At 40.6% G+C, this 20,599-nt stretch overlaps 1 protein-coding gene across 2 annotated transcripts in view; it reads right to left on the reverse strand.

Moving 5' to 3' along the window:
* Positions 1 to 18,070: 18,070 nt before the first annotated feature.
* LOC126253469 (leukocyte receptor cluster member 8) overlaps positions 18,071 to 20,599 on the reverse strand; it is a 57,690-nt gene continuing 55,161 nt past the window's right edge. For both annotated transcript variants that reach the window (XM_049954827.1, XM_049954826.1), the window contains one exon: positions 18,071 to 19,878. In XM_049954827.1, coding sequence (XP_049810784.1) covers positions 19,716 to 19,878 — 163 coding nt within the window. In that variant the 3' untranslated portion in view covers positions 18,071 to 19,715. The remainder of the gene's footprint in view (positions 19,879 to 20,599) is intronic.

The raw sequence follows: 20,599 nt of genomic DNA on the forward strand, positions 1-20,599 counted from the left end.
CGAGTTTAAGGAAGGGCAAAAACAAACGCTCAAACAAAGTATTGATTAAAAATTTAATGATTTTTCAAAACAAGAAAACGAAAAATTTAATTTGCTTAATGAGCAAAATCAAACACTTAAACGAAGCATCGAGGAAATTATTGATTTTACAAAACAGCAGACAGATACACAAATGGAATTACTCGCAAAGCAAAAGCAAATTCTTCGAAGCTTCCAAAACCGACATAACACAACTGTTTAATGACTTAGCAAAAGAATTGCTCTCTGATCTTTGAAATGAATTACCGGATAAACTTGTAAGCATGGGGAAAGACCTAAAAACACAATTGCTCACTGATCTGTCAAAGATATAAATAATTTAAGTCAGAAAGTGTCATCAGTAGGCGAGACAAAAGAACAGTTCACGCAAAAAGTGAAGGAGGTATCTGAGGCTCAGACAAAAATGCATCACAAGCTGTCACAATATAAATACACTCACAGGTACCGCTGACGGGTTGCAAACAGCGTACAAAGGTCTACCTGAACCGTTGCAGGACCTGTCATTGCAACTAGGTAGCATAAGTTTAAATACTCAGTTCACAGAAAGGAACACGAAAGGATAGACATTAAAGAAATAAAAAACAGAGTCGAGGTAGGTATGCTTGACCAAGGCAGTACCCTGGCGCAGAAGGTAGGCCAGGAACACAAGGGTTATGTAGATGTGATGAAGGTACAGAAGGCAGAATTAAGGGCTGAAACACATCAGAGGTTGAATGCAGTGGAGGAAAAAACGCTGACTAACATCTTCATTAACACTGAAAAGGACAGGAAACATAAACAATTAGGTGTCAATAGACAGGACAGATAATGTGAACATCTATCGGCACTTGAATCCTAACCTGTCAGGTGAAATAAATTGCAACTATAATACACAGCGGGCGGCACCGACTTCTGTCCCTTTCGCACAGAGGTACTAGAAATAGAATCCGATACATGGAAACAATGTCACGCCAGCAGCGGACAACGCTGCATGCCTTTCTAACTTTGCTCGCAGATGAAGGTTTATTATAACGGAGGCAGTTTCCGAGTTTTTCTTCCGAAAGTAAGGGAACACACTCAGTCGTGTTCATAAGAGTCTTCCGGAACGTCTTGCCAAGGAACTGGGCCGAAGTGTAGAAGATACGCTTCGTGGTAAATTATAAACAGACAATTATAAACTGACATGGCGGAAAATGTTACACCAACGAACAGTTTGAAAGGGCTTTCCTAGACAAGTTCTGGTCCATTACAGTACAAGAGAGATTGAGACAAGAGGTGTTTAACCTGTCGTCGTTCCGCAGTAAACATGGAGGGCTCAGGAGATACTTCGGGAAGCATCAAAATAAAAGTCGCTACTGAACAAATCCAATTTCAGATGTAGGTGACCTAAATGTTTTGAAAAGCTGACTATCAGCTAACACATGTGAGAAATTAATCACCACTCCTGAGCAGTGGTGGATACAGAAAAACCTCAAGGAAGGGGCGCTAAAGGTATCTTGAGCTACCTTTACTTTTCTTGAGCTACCTTTACTTTTACCGTAATAAAAAATAATCAAGTCACATGTGAAGTTTAAAAAAGTTTTATTTAAACTGATTATACACGTATACAAGACAATGCCATCTTATGATATAAAACAGTTACAATTTTGGTTCGCTTCCTTAAATGGTGAATTCTATGCGCCTATTCTTCCTGGCAAATTAATTAATCACATCGTCAATAGTACAATCAATGTCAGGGTGAGTGTTCAACAGAGCTAAGTCATTAAGAGGATCCTCCTCCATTGTCGACCTCAGCCTCAGCAGGCCGCTATGTTGAAAAACTTCTTTCTACTGTAGCAATAGATGCAGATATTTTGTACAGCGTGTGCAATGTAGGAGTCAGATCTAGGACAAACAGACAACGCTTGCATAACAGAATCATGATCATTAAGGGTGTTTATGCTCGTTTGCTTGTATTGAAGAATCTCTCCTATTACTCTCTTTTTAATCACAAAGAGTGAGTCTTCTTCAAAGAACCGGGGGCAGCGATGGTGGCAATGTGGGTGGCCCCGCAGGAGGGGGAGGCAGGTGCGCGCCCCCATATGTAATCCGCTTGCTCCTGAGCACGGTGTAGAGAATTTAATTTCGGTTCTCGATTCAACTGACCTTGTCTACGAAGAGAGACATGCGCAACCACTAAGTGGCACACTGAGCGAGGTGACACAATGGTTAGCACACTGGACTCGCATCCGGGAGGACGACGGTTAAGACCCACGTCCGGCCATTCTGATTTAGGTTTTCTGTGATTTCCCTAAATCGCTTCAGGTAAATTCTGGGATGATCCCTGTGAAAAGGAAGTCGGCTGACTTCCTTCCCCGTCTTTCCTTAACCTGATGACCTTGCTGTTTGGTCCCCTCCCCCGAATCAACCAACAAGCCAATCAACACAGTGACCACGCAGGCAGACCCCACAAAAACTAATGAAAAACACGGTGGGAATGGCAATAACATCTAACACGATTGGCACCCATATCCCCCTTGCAGCAGTACCAACAGGAACCTATTTGGTAACGGAAAGGGACAAAAATTTTAGTGAGGATATAAAAATAGCCATGGGCAGAATTCAAATCCGTCAGGATTTAATGGCCAGAGAGGTTACAGTCAGCAAACGTACAATGCACCACTGACTGGGGCAATGACCCGAATGGCAACTGGCAAGGGCAGATTGCAACAGAGCGACAGAACAATCTGCTGCCGCCTGAATATAATCAGTACAATCAAAATTACGTTTTGAATAGGGGCCAGTGACAATGACAGTTTGAATCGGGAGCAGCACAAGATACTAACTGGCTAAACCAGACGGATAATGTGCACATAGGTGAGATACCGCTAAAGAAGTGGTCAGTGCTCAGGGTACTACGGAAAACTAACCGGTCTCGATAGGCCCCTGTTTGATGACCAATAACAGGGTGGAGGCATGGAACTGGTTAAAAGCTATTTTCTGATATGCAACTGTGGTGATATCAAAGATGACCTGTGTCAGATGTAGATGAAAATGAAGACATAGTACAGGCACTAATCAATGCACAAATACTTGGTTTAAGGATAGTCATAGTACTGGACACTGGAGCTAGCGCAAATATAATTTCACAGGGTTTGTTTGACCACTTATAAAAACAAGGACACATACTGACACTTCCAGTCCAAAAATGTAAAATCCAAACAGCTGTAGGGGGTAAGTCTAAAGGCATAAAACTGCAGACATGGATTCCTGTTTAAATTGATAGCTTGTGTTTACAATGCATTTTTCTTATGGCTGAAAGGCTAATAGTAAAATGCCTTATGGTCACAGACACCTTTAGGAAGTACCAAGCACAAATTGACAGTGGTAAGGGGAGGTGTCATTTCGTTGTGAACGACCAACAATATTCCGTAGACCTAGTCAAGTCAAATGCCAGAGAAAGCAAACCAAAACGCATTGCTGACGTTCGAATACAATTCTTCTACCCTACCGTCATGTTTGTAAACACACAGGGAATTGAGCAATCACAGGAAGAGGCAATATGCCCTAAGATCAAGCACACTAAGGTGAGTGAGTGAGCATGTCTTACGGAAAAACAAAAGGAAGAGCTGCAGGAGCTTTAAATATGTTATGCTCATGATTTTGAACAACACCCTGGCATAATCAAAGGATACTGATACAAAATGGAGGAGTGCCCACATGAAAAGTTCTGCTTTTCGTCTTATCTCATTCCATGGGCCAAGGAGGAGGCTGCGAGGAACAAGATCAACAGAATGGTAAACTGGGAAATAATACAACTAACCTTATCTCCATACTGTAGCCCCATTTTTTAGTAAACCAGACAATAAGTGTCCATTGTGCTTGTTAGGATGTGCCTTACAACCTGAAAGAACAATTTTTAAAATTCCATGACATTAAGTACCTCACCACAATAGATCTCGAAGCCTCATATTTATTTCCGCTTCAGATCAAGTATTAGGACTTGAATTGTTAAGCAGAGTCACTGTGTATGTTGATGATTTACTGATTGCTACCCCCAAGTGGTCAGAACACTTAAGGCCCTTGACTCAAGTCTTGTATAGGTTTTCAAAATTCTGAATCACAGCCAACCTAAATCAAGTCACATTTCGGTAAGGAAAGGGGCAAATTCCTTCGACACATAATATCACCTCAAGGCATACTTCCAGACCCTAAATAGCTCGATACTATCAGAATATGCCCTGTACCTCAAAATAAGAAACAATTGAAGGGATATCTTCGATTAGTATCTTCCTACAGAAAATTTATACCCCAACGGCTTTTAATTAGTGATGCTCTATTGAATATTCTATGGAAGAACCAACCCTGGCTATGGATCAAGCAATGCCAAACTCATTTTCACAACATTAAAGGATAACAGGACTCCTCAGGACTCATCCAAAATGGACAAAGTTTAGTAAGTTGAATCCTAGGTGGCATCTGCTGTACACAGGACCATCTGTTATATCAAAAATTCCTCACCCAGGAGCCTATAAATTGGTATACTTAAACAATGGCAAGGAGAAAGGGCTCTGCCTACAAAAAAGATTTACGTGTATTTGTGCACTAAACAGAATTTGAAACTGGTTAAGCTTACGACTGACTCTTAGTATTAAGGAAAGATTTCATTTTGTCTATTTCATATGTGTTGCTTTATTAGGATGTAAGTTTTAATTATGTAAGATTTTCATTGTATGTTTACGAACCAGAGAAGGTAAGAAAACATTACCCTCGGCGAGTGCGAGAAATTATTTAATTTGGCACTGTACTGTTTAAACACATAGTACGTGTGCGATTGAAACAAAGCGCTTGGTAGTGACGAAATGGAGTGAGGACAGAACAGCGGATTCGCAGTATCGAGCTTTTAAAGTTGAAAATCTCTACGGCACACAGCACAGAGTAAGCTGATGGATCGCCACCAGACGACGATTCGTAGCTTAGCTAAGAAATGCCAGGCAACCTACACTTAGAGAAAACTTCAGGAGTTGACTAAGAAAATAAAACGTCTACGCTACTGGACTAAACTAAAATTAAGAAATTAGGAAGAACTAAGCTAAGAAACATAAATACAGACGATGAAGTAAACACTATCTATGGTAACTAGCTATGCTCATGTACAAATTATTTACATTTATGCAATACATACATTTACACGCTACATGAAAGGGTATATCTATATGAGGGGTGAAGAAATATAAATTAATTCTTGAATATACTATGAGAGATAGGATTGTGGTCCTCCTACAGCGACACTTTTCTTTCTAGGTGAAGAAAAGTATGTCAAACCACAAGTGCAGCACAACTAATAAAAAAAATTGACAAAGGATGAACTGCAGACTAATAGAAATTGAATATATGTATATAGAAAGCGTGATGCATTTGTAGCCAGCAGGCAACTACACTCCTGGAAATGGAAAAAAAGAACACATTGACACCGGTGTGTCAGACCCACCATACTTCCTCCGGACACTGCGAGAGGGCTATACAAGCAATGATCACACGCACGGCACAGCGGACACACCAGGAACCGCGGTGTTGGCCGTCGAATGGCGCTAGCTGCGCAGCATTTGTGCACCGCCGCCGTCAGTGTCAGCCAGTTTGCCGTGGCATACGGAGCTCCATCGCAGTCTTTAACACTGGTAGCATGCCGCGACAGCGTGGACGTGAACCGTATGTGCAGTTGACGGACTTTGAGCGAGGGCGTATAGTGGGCATGCGGGAGGCCGGGTGGACGTACCGCCGAATTGCTCAACACGTGGGGCGTGAGGTCTCCACAGTACATCGATGTTGTCGCCAGTGGTCGGCGGAAGGTGCACGTGCCCGTCGACCTGGGACCGGACCGCAGCGACGCACGGATGCACGCCAAGACCGTAGGATCCTACGCAGTGCCGTAGGGGACCGCACCGCCACTTCCCAGCAAATTAGGGACACTGTTGCTCCTGGGGTATCGGCGAGGACCATTCGCAACCGTCTCCATGAAGCTGGGCTACGGTCCCGCACACCGTTAGGCCGTCTTCCGCTCACGCCCCAACATCGTGCAGCCCGCCTCCAGTGATGTCGCGACAGGCGTGAATGGAGGGACGAATGGAGACGTGTCGTCTTCAACGATGAGAGTCGCTTCTACCTTGGTGCCAATGATGGTCGTATGCGTGTTTGGCGCCGTGCAGGTGAGCGCCACAATCAGGACTGCATACGACCGAGGCACACAGGGCCAACACCCGGCATCATGGTGTGGGGAGCGATCTCCTACACTGGCCGTACACCACTGGTGATCGTCGAGGGGACACTGAATAGTGCACGGTACATCCAAACCGTCATCGAACCCATCGTTCTACCATTCCTAGACCGGCAAGGGAACTTGCTGTTCCAACAGGACAATGCACGTCCGCCTGTATCCCGTGCCACCCAACGTGCTCTAGAAGGTGTAAGTCAACTACCCTGGCCAGCAAGATCTCCGGATCTGTCCCCCATTGAGCATGTTTGGGACTGGATGAAGCGTCGTCTCACGCGGTCTGCACGTCCAGCACGAACGCTGGTCCAACTGAGGCGCCAGGTGGAAATGGCATGGCAAGCCGTTCCACAGGACTACATCCAGCATCTCTACGATCGTCTCCATGGGAGAATAGCAGCCTGCATTGCTGCGAAAGGTGGATATACACTGTACTAGTGCCGACATTGTGCATGCTCTGTTGCCTGTGTCTATGTGCCTGTGGTTCTGTCAGTGTGATCATGTGATGTATCTGACCCCAGGAATGTGTCAATAAAGTTTCCCCTTCCTGGGACAATGAATTCACGGTGTTCTTATTTCAATTTCCAGGAGTGTATTATGCACTTAGTTTTAAGCTAGTATTCAAGTGTCTTTCCCGTGAACGATGCAGTCTCATCCTGGCTAAAACAAGGAACACTATAGTTAGGTGTTTGGTACCAAAGCATAATGGCCGAACCATGTGTGTGTGTGTGTGTGTGTGAAATACCTACAGCACGCCAGATGTATAAAAAAATTGTTTTACACTTGTTCAGTGGCACAATTCTCGTACAGACATACTCATGCACAACAGAATACACAAGAATATCATGTAGCAAAAGGAAGTATAGGTCACCGACATTGAAGTACGTTTTCAGTCGATGATCACACTTCTAAAACACAATATTGTACTGTCAGAATGTATCAGTAGATAGTAATCCCGAAGTAAGTACCACGAGTAGACAGTCATGAAATATGATCAATAGTTCTCCCTCGATGAACGTAGGATTACAGTGGTAGAATAAAAATGAATGATTCTTCCTGCCCATAACACTGTCTTGTAGTCCAGTAGACACATCCTAGTAAACTTGTCAGTGGTGTAACTAAGTGTAGTTATGTAAGTTTATCACGATTTCACGTCACGAAGCTTTACTTCTTCAGCATCTGTAACGATGGATACTCACATCAGGTGGAGTGTGTGAACTCAAAACTTAAGCGCATCGTGTGATAAGATTGTATGCAAATATTTTGTCGTATGCAAATATTTTGTCAACACTAGAAAATCAGATTGAAAAAATGGCAATCTGTGTGATGTTAGAGTAAGATGTTTGTGTTTATGGGCCTTTTTCTATTTGTCTTTCATCTTATAAAGAAGCTATAGTGTACATTTCCGTGATTAACATTTCAAAAATAGCAAATAAAAAATATAAATTTTATGCATAATGTCACATTTTGCCCTTTCTTTGGTACTATATGCGACCATTACTTTATTGTCTTCTCTAAAATCACCAAGCATAGACAAAAATTGCCCGTACAGTTTCTTTTATTAAATTTCATTTGACAACCTCGAATGTGAATTTTACAGTGCCTTGTTGCGAGTGCAGTTGTCGAGTTTCATTGTCATTGTTGAGTACTAACCATTATTACTACCAATCTGTCACAGTAGAGCAAACGCGTTTCTTGTAATAGGATGCCAAAAATGTTAAAAAATCGATTTTTCGAAAATTTGGTCATCCTGTTGCGCACATATTTTGAAAAGTTTGATAAATAAAACACACATGTTCGAGGAAATATGACATGTTATTTGGTCTTAAGTGTGCCGAAGTGCAGTGCCACGTCTCTTTACACAGCATTCTTCTGTCGCACGTCACTGTATTTTTCTCTGTGGAATTCAAACGTGTATATTTAATAATGGAAGCCGTTAAACCTATATTCAGGACAGTGGAAATTACAATGTCCTGTGGTGCCTCTCCTGCTCCCAGTCGGGCAGTTTGACATCCCACCCCCCTGGAACACCCTCACAATTGGTACTGGATGGGATTATTTGTGACCAGGACAATAAGAACTCTTCACAAAATTTGCAATCCTTATTGCCCATTAGTTGATAACTTTCACTTTTGTGTGACATAAAATTAAATATAGGGCACATCAAAGCACTTAAGAGACAAACAAGACTGTACACATTCCTTCAATACTTAGGTCCCAGCATTTTTTTTCCTCTCTAATCATGCTACAGTATTACACAGCATGCTTTCCTTTCTGTGAAAGAATCTATAAATAATCGAGATTCTTTTGGCACAAATGGTCATTTTATCTACCACATTTACATAAATAATACGACATAATATAATTCACACAGTACCAATATCAAATGCCTATTAGGCCTACTTCAAGGAAAAAGTTTTATGCTAGGAAATAGTTTCACATTTCATCCATATGCCCCAGTTTCTCAAACATGAGATCGAAAAGTAATAGTACGAAATTTTTATACAAATTCTGAATTGTCATATTTTTGCACATAATTTTGTGATGTCCCCTTTTCTTCTCCTACCTTGTTCTAACAATCTTGTCAAATGGTTCAAATGGCTCTGAGCAATATGCGACTTAACTTCTGAGCTCATCCGTCGCCTAGAACTTAGAACTAATTAAACCTAACTAACCTAAGGACATCACACACATTCATGCCCAAGGCAGGACTCGAACCTGCGACCGTAGCGGTCGCTCAGTTCCAGACTGTAGCGCCTAGAACCGCACGGCCACTCCGGCCGGCAACAATCTTGTCATCACTAATTCTGTAAATATTACTACCATTGTTAAAATGTTTCTCCGGTTAACTTCGCTAACCATGCCAGAATCACTGGTTCAGTCAACCCGCGTTTATTCTCCCATTAGGCATTGGTGTGACAATAGAGCTTAAGCGGCTGCTAGCAAGGCCCTTAGTAGTGCAGTGATCTGGCAAAAATTTTCTGTGAAAATTTCATTTCCTTGGATAGGTAGTCCGACACAATGGATTTCGCTAATAATAATAATAACAATACTTATCATTCGCACATCCAATCAGCCACAGAAACAAATAGCGATTGGTATTCACCCATTCTCATATAGCCCCGCCCCTTTTGTCAACGTGAAAGCTTTTTTATTTCTCGATGCTACGGGGATTCCCCCAGCAGACACATCACATACACTACGCACGTATTCAAAAGTCGACTTACGATTTGTTCAGGTATCAACCTAGAATGTGTTCGAAAACCAACAGTGTGCATTTCAAAATCATATGAACAACTGATAGACCACTGTGCGCTGGATGCTAGGTGCTTTGAGAAACGAGGTTTTTTCCTTCAAGAATAAGAATTTGACGCCCCCTTACATTGGTGCCCGGGGCAGAAACCCCGGTTTGGATCGCACTAGATCCGGGCCTATGTAGCTGCAGTAAACTTATACACACTGTTCAAGATGAATATGCCTAAGTGAAACAAATGTTTTGGTCCTCAGTCCAGTGGCTAGTTTGATGCAGCTCTCCATTTTACCCTATCATGTGCAAGTCTCATCATCTCCGAGCAACTACTGCAACCTACATACTTCTGAATCTGCGTAGTGTATTCATCTCTTCGTCTCCCTCTACGATTTTTACCCTCCAATGCAAAATTTGTAATCCCTCGATGCTTCAGAACATGTCCTACCTACCAATCCCTTCTTCTAGTCATGTTGTGTCACAAATTCCTCTTCTCCCCAATTCTATTCAGTACCTCCTCATTAGTTACATGATCTACGCATCTAATCTTCAGCATTCTTCTGTACCACCAAGTTTTGAAAGCTTCTATTCTCTTCTTGTCTGAACTATTTATCATCCATGTTTCATTTCCATACACACACTTTGTGATCAAAAGTATCCGGACACCACCAAAAACATACTTTTTTCATATTAGGTGTATTGTGATGCCAGCTACTGCCAGGTACTTCATATCAGCGACCTCAGTAGTCAGACATCGTGGGAGAGCAGAATGGGGCACTCCATGGAACTCACTGACTTTGAATGTGCTCAGGAGATTGGGTGTCACACGTCTGTATGCGAGATTTCCACATTTATAAACTTCCCTAGGTCCACTGTTTCTGATGCAATAGTGAAATGGAAATGAGAAGGGACAAGTAAAGCACAAAAACGTACAAGCCGATGTCGTCTGTTGACTGACGGAGACTGCCAACAGTTGAAGAGGGTTGTAATGTGTAATAGATCTATCTACACCATCACATGGGGATTCCAAACCGCATCAGGATCCACTGCAAGTACTATGACAGTTGGGTGGGGAGGTGAGAAAACTTGGATTTAATGGTCAAGCAGCTGCTCATAAGCCACACCACGTTGGTAAATGCCAAACGACGACTCACTTGGTGTAAGGAGCGTAAACATCAGATGACTGAACAGTGGAAAAACGTTGTATGGAGTGACGAATCACGGTACACAACGTGACAATCCAATGGCAGTGTGTGGGTATGGCCAATGCCCGGAGAACGTCATCTGCCAGCGTGTCTAGTGCCAGCAGTAAAATTCGGAGGCGGTGGTGTTATGGTGTGATCGCAATTTTCATGGAGGGGGCTTGACCTCTTATGTTTTTGCATGGCACTATCACATTAGAGACCTACATTGATGTTTTAAGCACCTTCTTGCTTCCCACTGTAGAAGAGCAATTCGAGGATGGCGATTGCATCTTTCAGCACGAATGAGCGTCTGTTCATAATGCACGGCCTGTGGCGGAGTGGTTACATGACAATAGTATTCATGTGATGGACTGGCCTTCACAGAATCCTATAGAACACCTTTGGGATGTTTTGGAGTGCTGACTTCGTGCCAGGCCTCACCGACTAACATCGATACCTCTCCTCAGTGTAGCACTCCGTGAAGAATGGACTGCCATGCCCGAAGAAACCTTCCAGCACCTGACTGAATGTATGCCTGCGAGAGTGGAAGCTGTCATCAAGGCTAAGAGTGGGCCAACACCATATTGAATTCCAGCACTACCGATTGAGGGTGCTACGAACTTTTAAGTCATGTTCAGCCAGATACTTTTGATCACATAGTGTAGCTACACTCCATACAAATACTTTCAGAAAGGACTTCCTGACACTTAATTCTGTACCTGTTGTTAGCAAATTTCTCTTCAGAAACGCTTTCCTTTCCATAGCCAGTCTACATTTTACATCCTCTCTATTTCAACCATCATCAGTTATTTTGATTCCCAGATAGCTAAACTCGTCTACTACTTTGTCTCTCATTTCCTAATCTAATTCTGTCAGCAACACCCGATTTAATTTGACTATATTCCGTTATCGTTGTTTTGCTTTTGTTGATGTTCATCTTGTATCTTCCTTTGAAGATACTGTCAATTCCATAAAACTGCTCTTCCACGTCCTTTGCTGCTTCTGACAGAATTAGGTCAGCAGCAAACCTCAAACTTTTTATTTCTTCTCTCTGGACTTTCATTTCTACTCCAAATTTTTCTTTCGTTTCCTTTACTGCTCGCTCAATACACAGATTGAATAACATCAGGGATAGGCTACAACCCTGTCTCACTCCCTTCTCAACCACTGCTTCCCTTTCATACCCCCTCGACTCGTATGACTGCCATCTGGTTTCTGTACAAATTGTAAATAGCCTTTTGCACCCTGTATTTTATTTACCCCTGCCACCTTCAGAATTTGAGAGAATATTCCTGTCAATATTGTCAGAAGATTTCTCCAAGTCTACAAATGCTACAAACATAGGTTTGCCTATCCTTAACCTATCTTCTAGGATAAGTCGTATGGTCAGTATTGCCTCGCGTGTTCCAACATTTCTACAGAATCCAAACTGATCTACCCAGAGGCCAGCTTCTACCAGTTTTTCCATTTGTCTGTCGAGAGTTCATGTTAGTATTTTGCAGCTGTGACTTATTAAATTGATAGTTCGATAATTTTCATGCCTGTCAACACCTGCTTTCTTTGGAATAGGAATTATTACATTCTTCATGAAGTCTGAGGGTATTTTGCATGTCTCACATCTTGCTCACCAGATGGTAGAACTTTGTCATGGCTGGCTCATCAAAGGCTATCAGTAGTTCTGATGTAATGTTGTCTACTCCTGGGGCCTGGTTTTGACTTAGGTCTTTCAGTGCTCTGTCAAATTCTTCATGCAGTATCATATCTTACCATTTCATCTTCATCTATGTCCTTCCATTTTCATAATATTGCCCTCAAGTAAATCGCACCTGTTCTCGTCAATCATTCTGTAACGCTCTCTCAGAAACATTCTAAAACCTCTGGTTCTTTCAGTTTACCCAGGTCCCATCTTAAATTCCTACTTTTTTCTGTTTCTTCAGTTTTCATCTACAGATGCTCCATATGCTCAAAGAATGCAAGTAACCAGAGAGACAGAGACATCATCATAAAAACCAAGTTAACATGTGAAAGCTGCAGTCTTCATCTGTTTAAGAGTTATTAAGAATCAATCATATTTTGGGCAGGAAGTAAATGTCATCTGTAAGTAACAGTATTCTCAGCAAGTGAAGAGCATGTTTAGAATGTACCATGACCTATATTTGTGCAAGTGTTTTAATTTCTGTTTCTGCAACTTTCCGTCAATGTGAAAACTGAACTACTGAGGTGTTAAATGAAAGGGTGCTTAGAAACTGGACAGCCTGTTTATTCAAGTACAGACTTTATGTTCCTAGTTTATACAGACTTTCGTTGCCCACGATTTGACCATTGTTGCTTGTTATAATCACCGTGTGTCCAAAAAATTAAGTTTTTAGTTATGTTGTCTATTTGCTATTAAACTGATTTCAAATTGGGAACACAATTACTTAAAATAAATACATATTACAGCTTACTGCCATTGGTAGGTGCTCCATGTAAGCTAATACCGTGGTGCTCCAAGAGTTCACAAAATCAAGTGCATGTGCAGTGCATGTCAGGTGGGATGCGCATGCTGAACAATACCGCAATAGCAGCGGTTAGATTTCAATAATCAATCTGCAGACTGAATTCAAATGCACTTGCTGAGGCAACATATAATTTTTTTTTTTTTGTACGTAGTAACAGTAGTAATTACTAAAGTGACTTTGAAGTTGATAACAGAAAATCTAATCCTGTCATGAAATGTAAGAAATGAGCTGCTTGCGACATTCTTGCAGCTTATGAACAATAAGCAATAAACACCAGGAGGAGAATTTCACCTCTCGGAAAGTGCTTTTCTGGTACTGAAGCTTGAGAGCAGCGTATTTACGCTTTGTCCAGTTGCAAAAGTATAATAAATGAGATAGTGGCTACATACTCCTTTTACTGGAAAACATGCATTCAACAGCTTGCCAGCAATTTTTGCAGACAGATAACCATCAGAAGAATAATCACAAAGTTACTGAAGTCCACATCTCACTGAACAGCTAGTTCTGGAAGGAATTAGTGTTGTGGGTACTGCAAGCAAATCAAAAGAGAGAGATGATAGAATATTTAGTTGCAACCACATTGGAGCAGAATAAAATAAGACAGCAGGGATATAGACTTATTGTGTGTGAGATCCACCTGGATCTCACACAAAAAGAACACTCGTTATCGTAAAAGAGAATCAAATACACTGATGGGGGGAAAAAAAAATCTCAACACCGAGCAGTTGTGCACGATAAACGAAAGTTAGTAGACATGTTTCTACACCGAAAGATAACTTCCCTTTAGCTCGATCTAGTTTTGATCACTCACAGATTGGCCGTGACCTACAACTGCTTGCAATCGCTAACCGAGAGGCCACTGCCTAGCGAAATCATTACAGAAGAGGAACAGGAACAGGCAGAGTCAATGCTACTGCACCCGCAGCCCCCTTAATCCCCTATGCTGTCATACCGTACATGTCTGCAACAATTAAACTATGCAAGCTTTTAGTTGCATGTCCATTATTTCAGTTTAGCTTTCTATTTATTAAACATGTTTACAACGTGTAGTGTGTAATGTGTTGTGTGCCATGCTAACTGAAATAAGAAACATTTTGTAGATAGCAGACCATCCTGGAACATTTACATAGGACGGAATTTTTCTATATTGTTGAGTTTGCAAAGGGAGGGAGGGAGGGAGGGAGGGAGCGAGATGAAGTTTCAAATATACCAGCATTTCAAGACAAGTATTCATATTGCAGGAAGGCTGAAGAAAGGACCATAACAACAACTTCTGACAACAGCAAGTTGTAGTAGCGGGGATTTGTCCAAAGGTAACAAAGAAAGTTGGTTTAACATGTGAAGCATTCACTTCAAGCAATATTCCTCTTCACAAACTTACAAATCCTACCCTCAAAGGCTTCCTGCGCAAATATTGCTTGAATCAAAATATACCAGATGAATCAACATTGTGTAAAAATTGCATACTGATAGTGTATGTAAATGTTCTGGAAGAAATATGCAATGAATTCAAGGACTGCTTTATCTGAATTTCGATTGACAAAAACTACAGACGCTTGTGGCTGTTACGTTGAAAATGCAATTGTTGGTGCTTTAAAAGAAGGGCCTTCTTTTTCGTGTTTAGGGGCCTACAAAGATCTTGAAAAAGTAAATCATCCTATGATCGCCAGATTTGTGAATGGGCGTATTAAAAAAATATTTCCAGAATCTTCTGCAGATGAAAGGATGTTTGTGTTTATTTCAGATGCTGCTCCCTATATGATCAAAGCAGGAAAAGCCCTCAGAGTATCTTATCCCAATTTGAATAATGTTGTGTGCTTTGCTCATGGAGAACATCGCCTTGCTGAAGAAGTACGTTCCACATCTGTGAATGTAAATTAACTGATTTCATCCACAAAGTGTTTCTAAAGGCTTCTGATCACATCAAGACCTACAAAGAAAAACTACCAAATGTGCCTTTACCTCCGGAACCACTGGGGTACGTGGTTTGAAGCTGTGTAGTTTTACCGTGAACATTTTGAGGCCAGAGTGGTAGTAAATGACTTTGATAGTGCAGAGGCTTTGGAAGTTTGCCCGTGCAAGGAAGCTTTCAATGATTCTGGTATTAAAAAAGACATTGCTGTGATTAGCACTCATATTTCCCGGATACCTGTAAGTATTAAAAAGCTTGAAACTAAAGGTTTTGCGGTGAATGAATCTATTCAGTTAATGAATAAAATTATTCCACCAAACTACTCATTGCCACAAGTATTCCCAAGAAAACTTAAAAGTTTGAAAACATCTTAAAAAGTAACCCAGGCCTTGAACGCTTGTAGCATACTGTTCAGTTTTATTAACGGGACGAGTGAACTTTTACAAGAAACAGTAAGTGCCAACATTTCACCCAAATGCAAATACTGCCCAGTTACCTCAGATGATGTAGAATGGTCCTTGTCTGCCTATAAATGTTTTGAGTGATTGAGGACACAATCTTACTACTGAACATTTGGAACAGTACTTGGTCATATATGTTTACAATTGTAGAAAAATAAATTTTAAATGGTGCTTTGGTCCAGTAGTATTAATTAAAAGTAAATGCTGTTCAAAATATTCATTATTGTATGTTGTTTTTTTAAATAAAATATTATGGAATTTTTGAGTGCGCCCCTCTGCGTGCGATATATCTTGAAGTTGGTATTCAGAAAATGATATGAGCATTTTAATTGTACTGATTTTCTGCGTGGCCGGCGCTTGTCATAATTGATATGCACAGGTTCGACTTTGAGATATAATGCATGCAGTAACTAATTTTTTTAATTATTTGCTCTGGCATATTTTGACACTTTTCATGCATTTTTAAGCATTTTTCCTGCATATTTTAAGTTTTTTATGATGCATATAATCTGGTCTCTAGTCATGAGCATTTGTTACCTTTGAGATTGGACATAGTAAATCGATGTTTGGGAAGAATGTCTTTAAGACACAGATGATACCATTATGAACAGCTCACCGAGTTTGAATGAGGTCGTGTAGTAGGGCTACGAGAAGCTGCATGTTCCTTCCGCAACATTACTGCTGGCAGTGGTCATAGGTAATAAGTAGACCGGGCTCTGGATGCCACATGGCACTACCAAAAGAGTAGACAGTAGTGTTTGGCATATGGCTGTGGCACATCTTACTGTGTCTGCTGCAGCAATTCGAACTGCAGTTGGCACCACAGTGACACAATGATCTGTTACAAATCTGATACTTCAAGGACAGATCCAAGCCACTCGCCATGTAGTGTGCATTCCACTGACCCCCCGACCACCACAGTTTGCGACTCCAGTAGTGTCGAGCGAGAGTTCATTAGAGGTTGGAGTGGAGGTCTGTTGTGTTTTCCGATGAAATGCAATTCTGCCTTGTTGCCACTGATGGCAGTGTGTTGGTTAGGAGGAGGCGATGTGAGCATCTGCAACCAACCTGTCTGCGGCCTAGACATATTGGACTTACACCTGGGGTTATGGTTTCGGGTGCAATTGTGTGTGACAGCAAGAGCACTTGTGATTATCCTGCACACCCTGACTGCAAATGTGTACTTCAGTTTCGTGATTCAACCTAGCACTAACAGCATTCACGGCGGTGTCTTCCAACTGTGAACCACTTGCCCATGTAATGCAACATGCTCTACTCAGTGTTTACATGTTGCCTTGGCATGCTTGATCACCAGATCTGTCTCCAATTGAGTGTGTATGTAATGTCATCGGATGACAATTCGAGCGTCATCGACAACCAACATTAACCCTGTACTGACTGAGCAAGTGCAAAAGGCATGGAACTCCATCTCACCAACTGATATCCGGCACCTGTACGACACAACGGATCCACATTTGCAATGGCTTATCTCGTGCTTACATTAATGTGTGATCTTGCAACTTGATCACTTAAATATCTTAACTAGACAAATGTATTGCCAAAATTTCATTGCTCTATATTACTTGTTTGTTAGTGTTGTGATTTTTTTCCATCAGTGTATACTACATTTAAACAAGATTAACACTGAATTTTCCGGGCAATGCACTTTAGCAAAGAACAGTCGAACGTTGGAAGACATTTCACATGCATCTGATGCTAAGAGGATTGTCAAATCTATTCCAGCTGTATAACCTGGCACACAAGAATAACTATCAATGGTTTCTTTACCACACTTGCAGTTGAAACCAGTGCTGCTATGCAAATAATACTACTGCTGCACAAAATGGAACTGCAGGTAGGTTAACTCAAACAGCACAGAACTACAAAAGTGTTACATATTTAACATAACACCACAAACACACACACACACACACACACACACACACACACACACACACACACTTTAGAAAAATAAAGAAATTAAAAACTAAGAAAGGTAAATAATTTTGTAATTTTGTGTATTCATCAAACTCTACATACAAAAAAAACTTTGTACACAAATGACTTCTGTGGAAGTCACTTTTAACAGCTTTCAAAACATTTAACTTACGCATCTGGGACAAAAAATTTAACAATTCAACATTTTAATAAATTGTTTCTATCTTTCATATTTTATTGCAATTCCGAAAAAAAATACATGACACCACTGGTACAAAAATACTCTGTTTTTTACCAAATGTTTCGAGATTTAAGTGTTTCTACAATGACCTACCTCAGGGCCATGAACTGTGAAATCCAGAGTTATGGCTCTGGTTACATACTAATAAAATTAGTCATTTAATCAAATTATTCTTACAACAAAACACATTTACTGGTGAGAAAAATAGGAACACTTAAAAGAGAGTTTATTGCACCTAAATAAATTAGCAAATTACACAGGCTTTCAGAATTTAAAATTTTAGAAAAGTTGAAAAATATTTGGTACAATGAAAGTAATTAATGCAGTAGAAAACCATTTATTACACAAATATAAGAAAAGTTGCATAGTAAAACATTTTATTAAATAAAAGCCAACATAAAAAAAATTGGGATGATGCTCACCGAAAACTGTCCGGCTTTTTTAGCCACAATAATGCAGTCCTGTACACACCGCTTTTATTAATAATAGCGTGCACACTATATAAATATTGTTCATCAATGTCACTTCCTCCCTAATCACAGGCATACGGATATTCACATTTATACACTGGGACCGAATTTACACACGCACAATCAGTCTCAAAGTCAAAGTGTCTATGTACACAAACTCACCATAACGCATAACAAAAACTGTCAATGCACTGGAATGCAAAATATATAATACACAAAAATTACATAAAACTCAGAATTTGTACTTTTATCTCCAGCTTCCACATCTTCGGGATGTGTTCGACTTGGTGTGCTGTTTTCCACGACGAATTTCTGCCTCCAGCGACGAGTTCATGGAACCTGCAGTACCCTCCTGGAATATCTACATTTAACCTGAACAAGAGACCACCTAGAGGGAGGTTCCAGTAACGAAAGGAGTATACCAGAATGGTTACAATACCGAAGACTGATTAGCGTATCAACAGAGTTGCATAACAATCAATTTGTCGAGGTAATAAAGGCTCTACTGAAGAGGGAATTAAACAACGATGTTTCATGTAAGGATGGATACCCTATTGAGTCATTACAGCAGTATGTGACAAAACTGCAGGCATCTTCTTATTCTGAAGCTCAGAGATACTAATTAGTTGCTGGCTCTTGCAGAAAATAGCCCCTCTTAAAGTGAATCTTTTATGCTATGTCATCTCACTTTCATTAAGTCTTCCAAGTAGCTGAAGAAAACTCCTCTTCTGAAGCAGAATTCCAATGCAGCAAATACTTCCCACTGGTATACAGAGGTTTACAGCATCATCTAGCTCTTCAGGAAGCATTGTTCAATAGCCACAGTATCAAAGTGCGAATTTCCTTTGTTGCACGATCTCCACATTGTTCTCTATCAACATTTAAGTTTGATGTTACTCCCATTCCAGACAATAGGTTTTTACTGCTTTAATGGCAAGTGAGGTGGCTAGTAGCAGTTTTCCTCTTTCCAATATAACAACAATATGATATCTTGCTTATAGATGGCCGGTAGTGATTATTCTCTTCCCAGGATTATAACAATGAGATAGTCAGTTATATTTTCGAAGTAAGATGTAGCCTCCCAAGAAATCTGTATGTTCCACATCTTCATCAGGAGCAGCATTTCAAAAATTCCATGTTTCTCTTTGCACCTCGTCAATCTGTAAGGCAAAATTAATTTTATCTCTGAGCTCTTTTCATTTTCCCCAGATTGATGATCTTGATGAAGTCTTCTGTCACATCTGCCATAATCAAGACTGCAATTTACACTAAGTCAGAAATACCTCCAGGACAGACAAAATAAGACAAAACTATACCAGCCATGCAGTTATTTCACATCACTAATCTCCTGTGATGTGGAAAAAGAATGAAATATGTAATGGCAACTTAAGATTGATGTATGAAAGAAAACACTGCTTGAAGACCAACTGGAACCTCCCACTGAGAATACAAAAAGTTATCATAAATGATTCCATTGGAAATAATGACCAATGGCCTCAGATATTGGAGATGATGGTAGAACTTGTTTTACAATCAATCTTGGTCCTTTGGGCATCGTCAAATTTAAGGCCAAATGGAGTGAGGAACTCTAAACATTTCTCATCGGATTCAAAAGCTAGTTCCTGAGTCACCAAACTCACTGGCAAAAATGGACGATAGCTAAGGCAATAAACAAGAACATGCATATTAGATTAGGAAAAGAACGACGAAAGCTGCAACAGAGAAGAAACATTAATAACAAAAAATATTGGCACAAAAAATGCTTTTTTTACCACTTGAAAGGTCCAGCAGAAAAAAATCACTACAAATGCCCATAGATTAGTGACAGCATAAGTAACAACAGCAAAAACATGTGAGTTAATGTATGCTGAATTTTTCTCCCTTACGGTCAGTATTCATATTTAGTTACTCCATAGGACGAAAGATCAGTGGCAATCCTGTATCTGAATTACCTTTACACACAATGATGGTAACTATTAATTTTATGATATTTCTTTCTCTAACAAGGGAACTTCACTGCCTTTTGTATAAAAGGTGCCACAAACTAAACTTTCCACACACCAGTGTCCTTTCTTCCAATCAAGCTTCATGACTTGCCACCACATTTCTTTAAACAATGGAAAATCCAGGATGGAATTTAACAATACCAGAGAAGTAAAGTTGCTGCTCACCATATAGCAGAGATTCTGAGTCACGATAGGCACAACAAAAAGATTCACACAATTAAAGCTTTCGGCCATTAAGGCCTGTCCCATACATCCTACTACTACCACCTACTCCAGTCCAGTCCAGTCACTAACATCACCTATTCCATCAAAGGCAGGGCTACCTGTGAAACCAGTCATGTGATTTACAAGCTAAGCTGCAACCTCTGTGCTGG

Source organism: Schistocerca nitens, chromosome 4, assembly GCF_023898315.1.
Source record: "Schistocerca nitens isolate TAMUIC-IGC-003100 chromosome 4, iqSchNite1.1, whole genome shotgun sequence".
Taxonomy (NCBI): Eukaryota; Metazoa; Arthropoda; class Insecta; order Orthoptera; family Acrididae; genus Schistocerca; species Schistocerca nitens.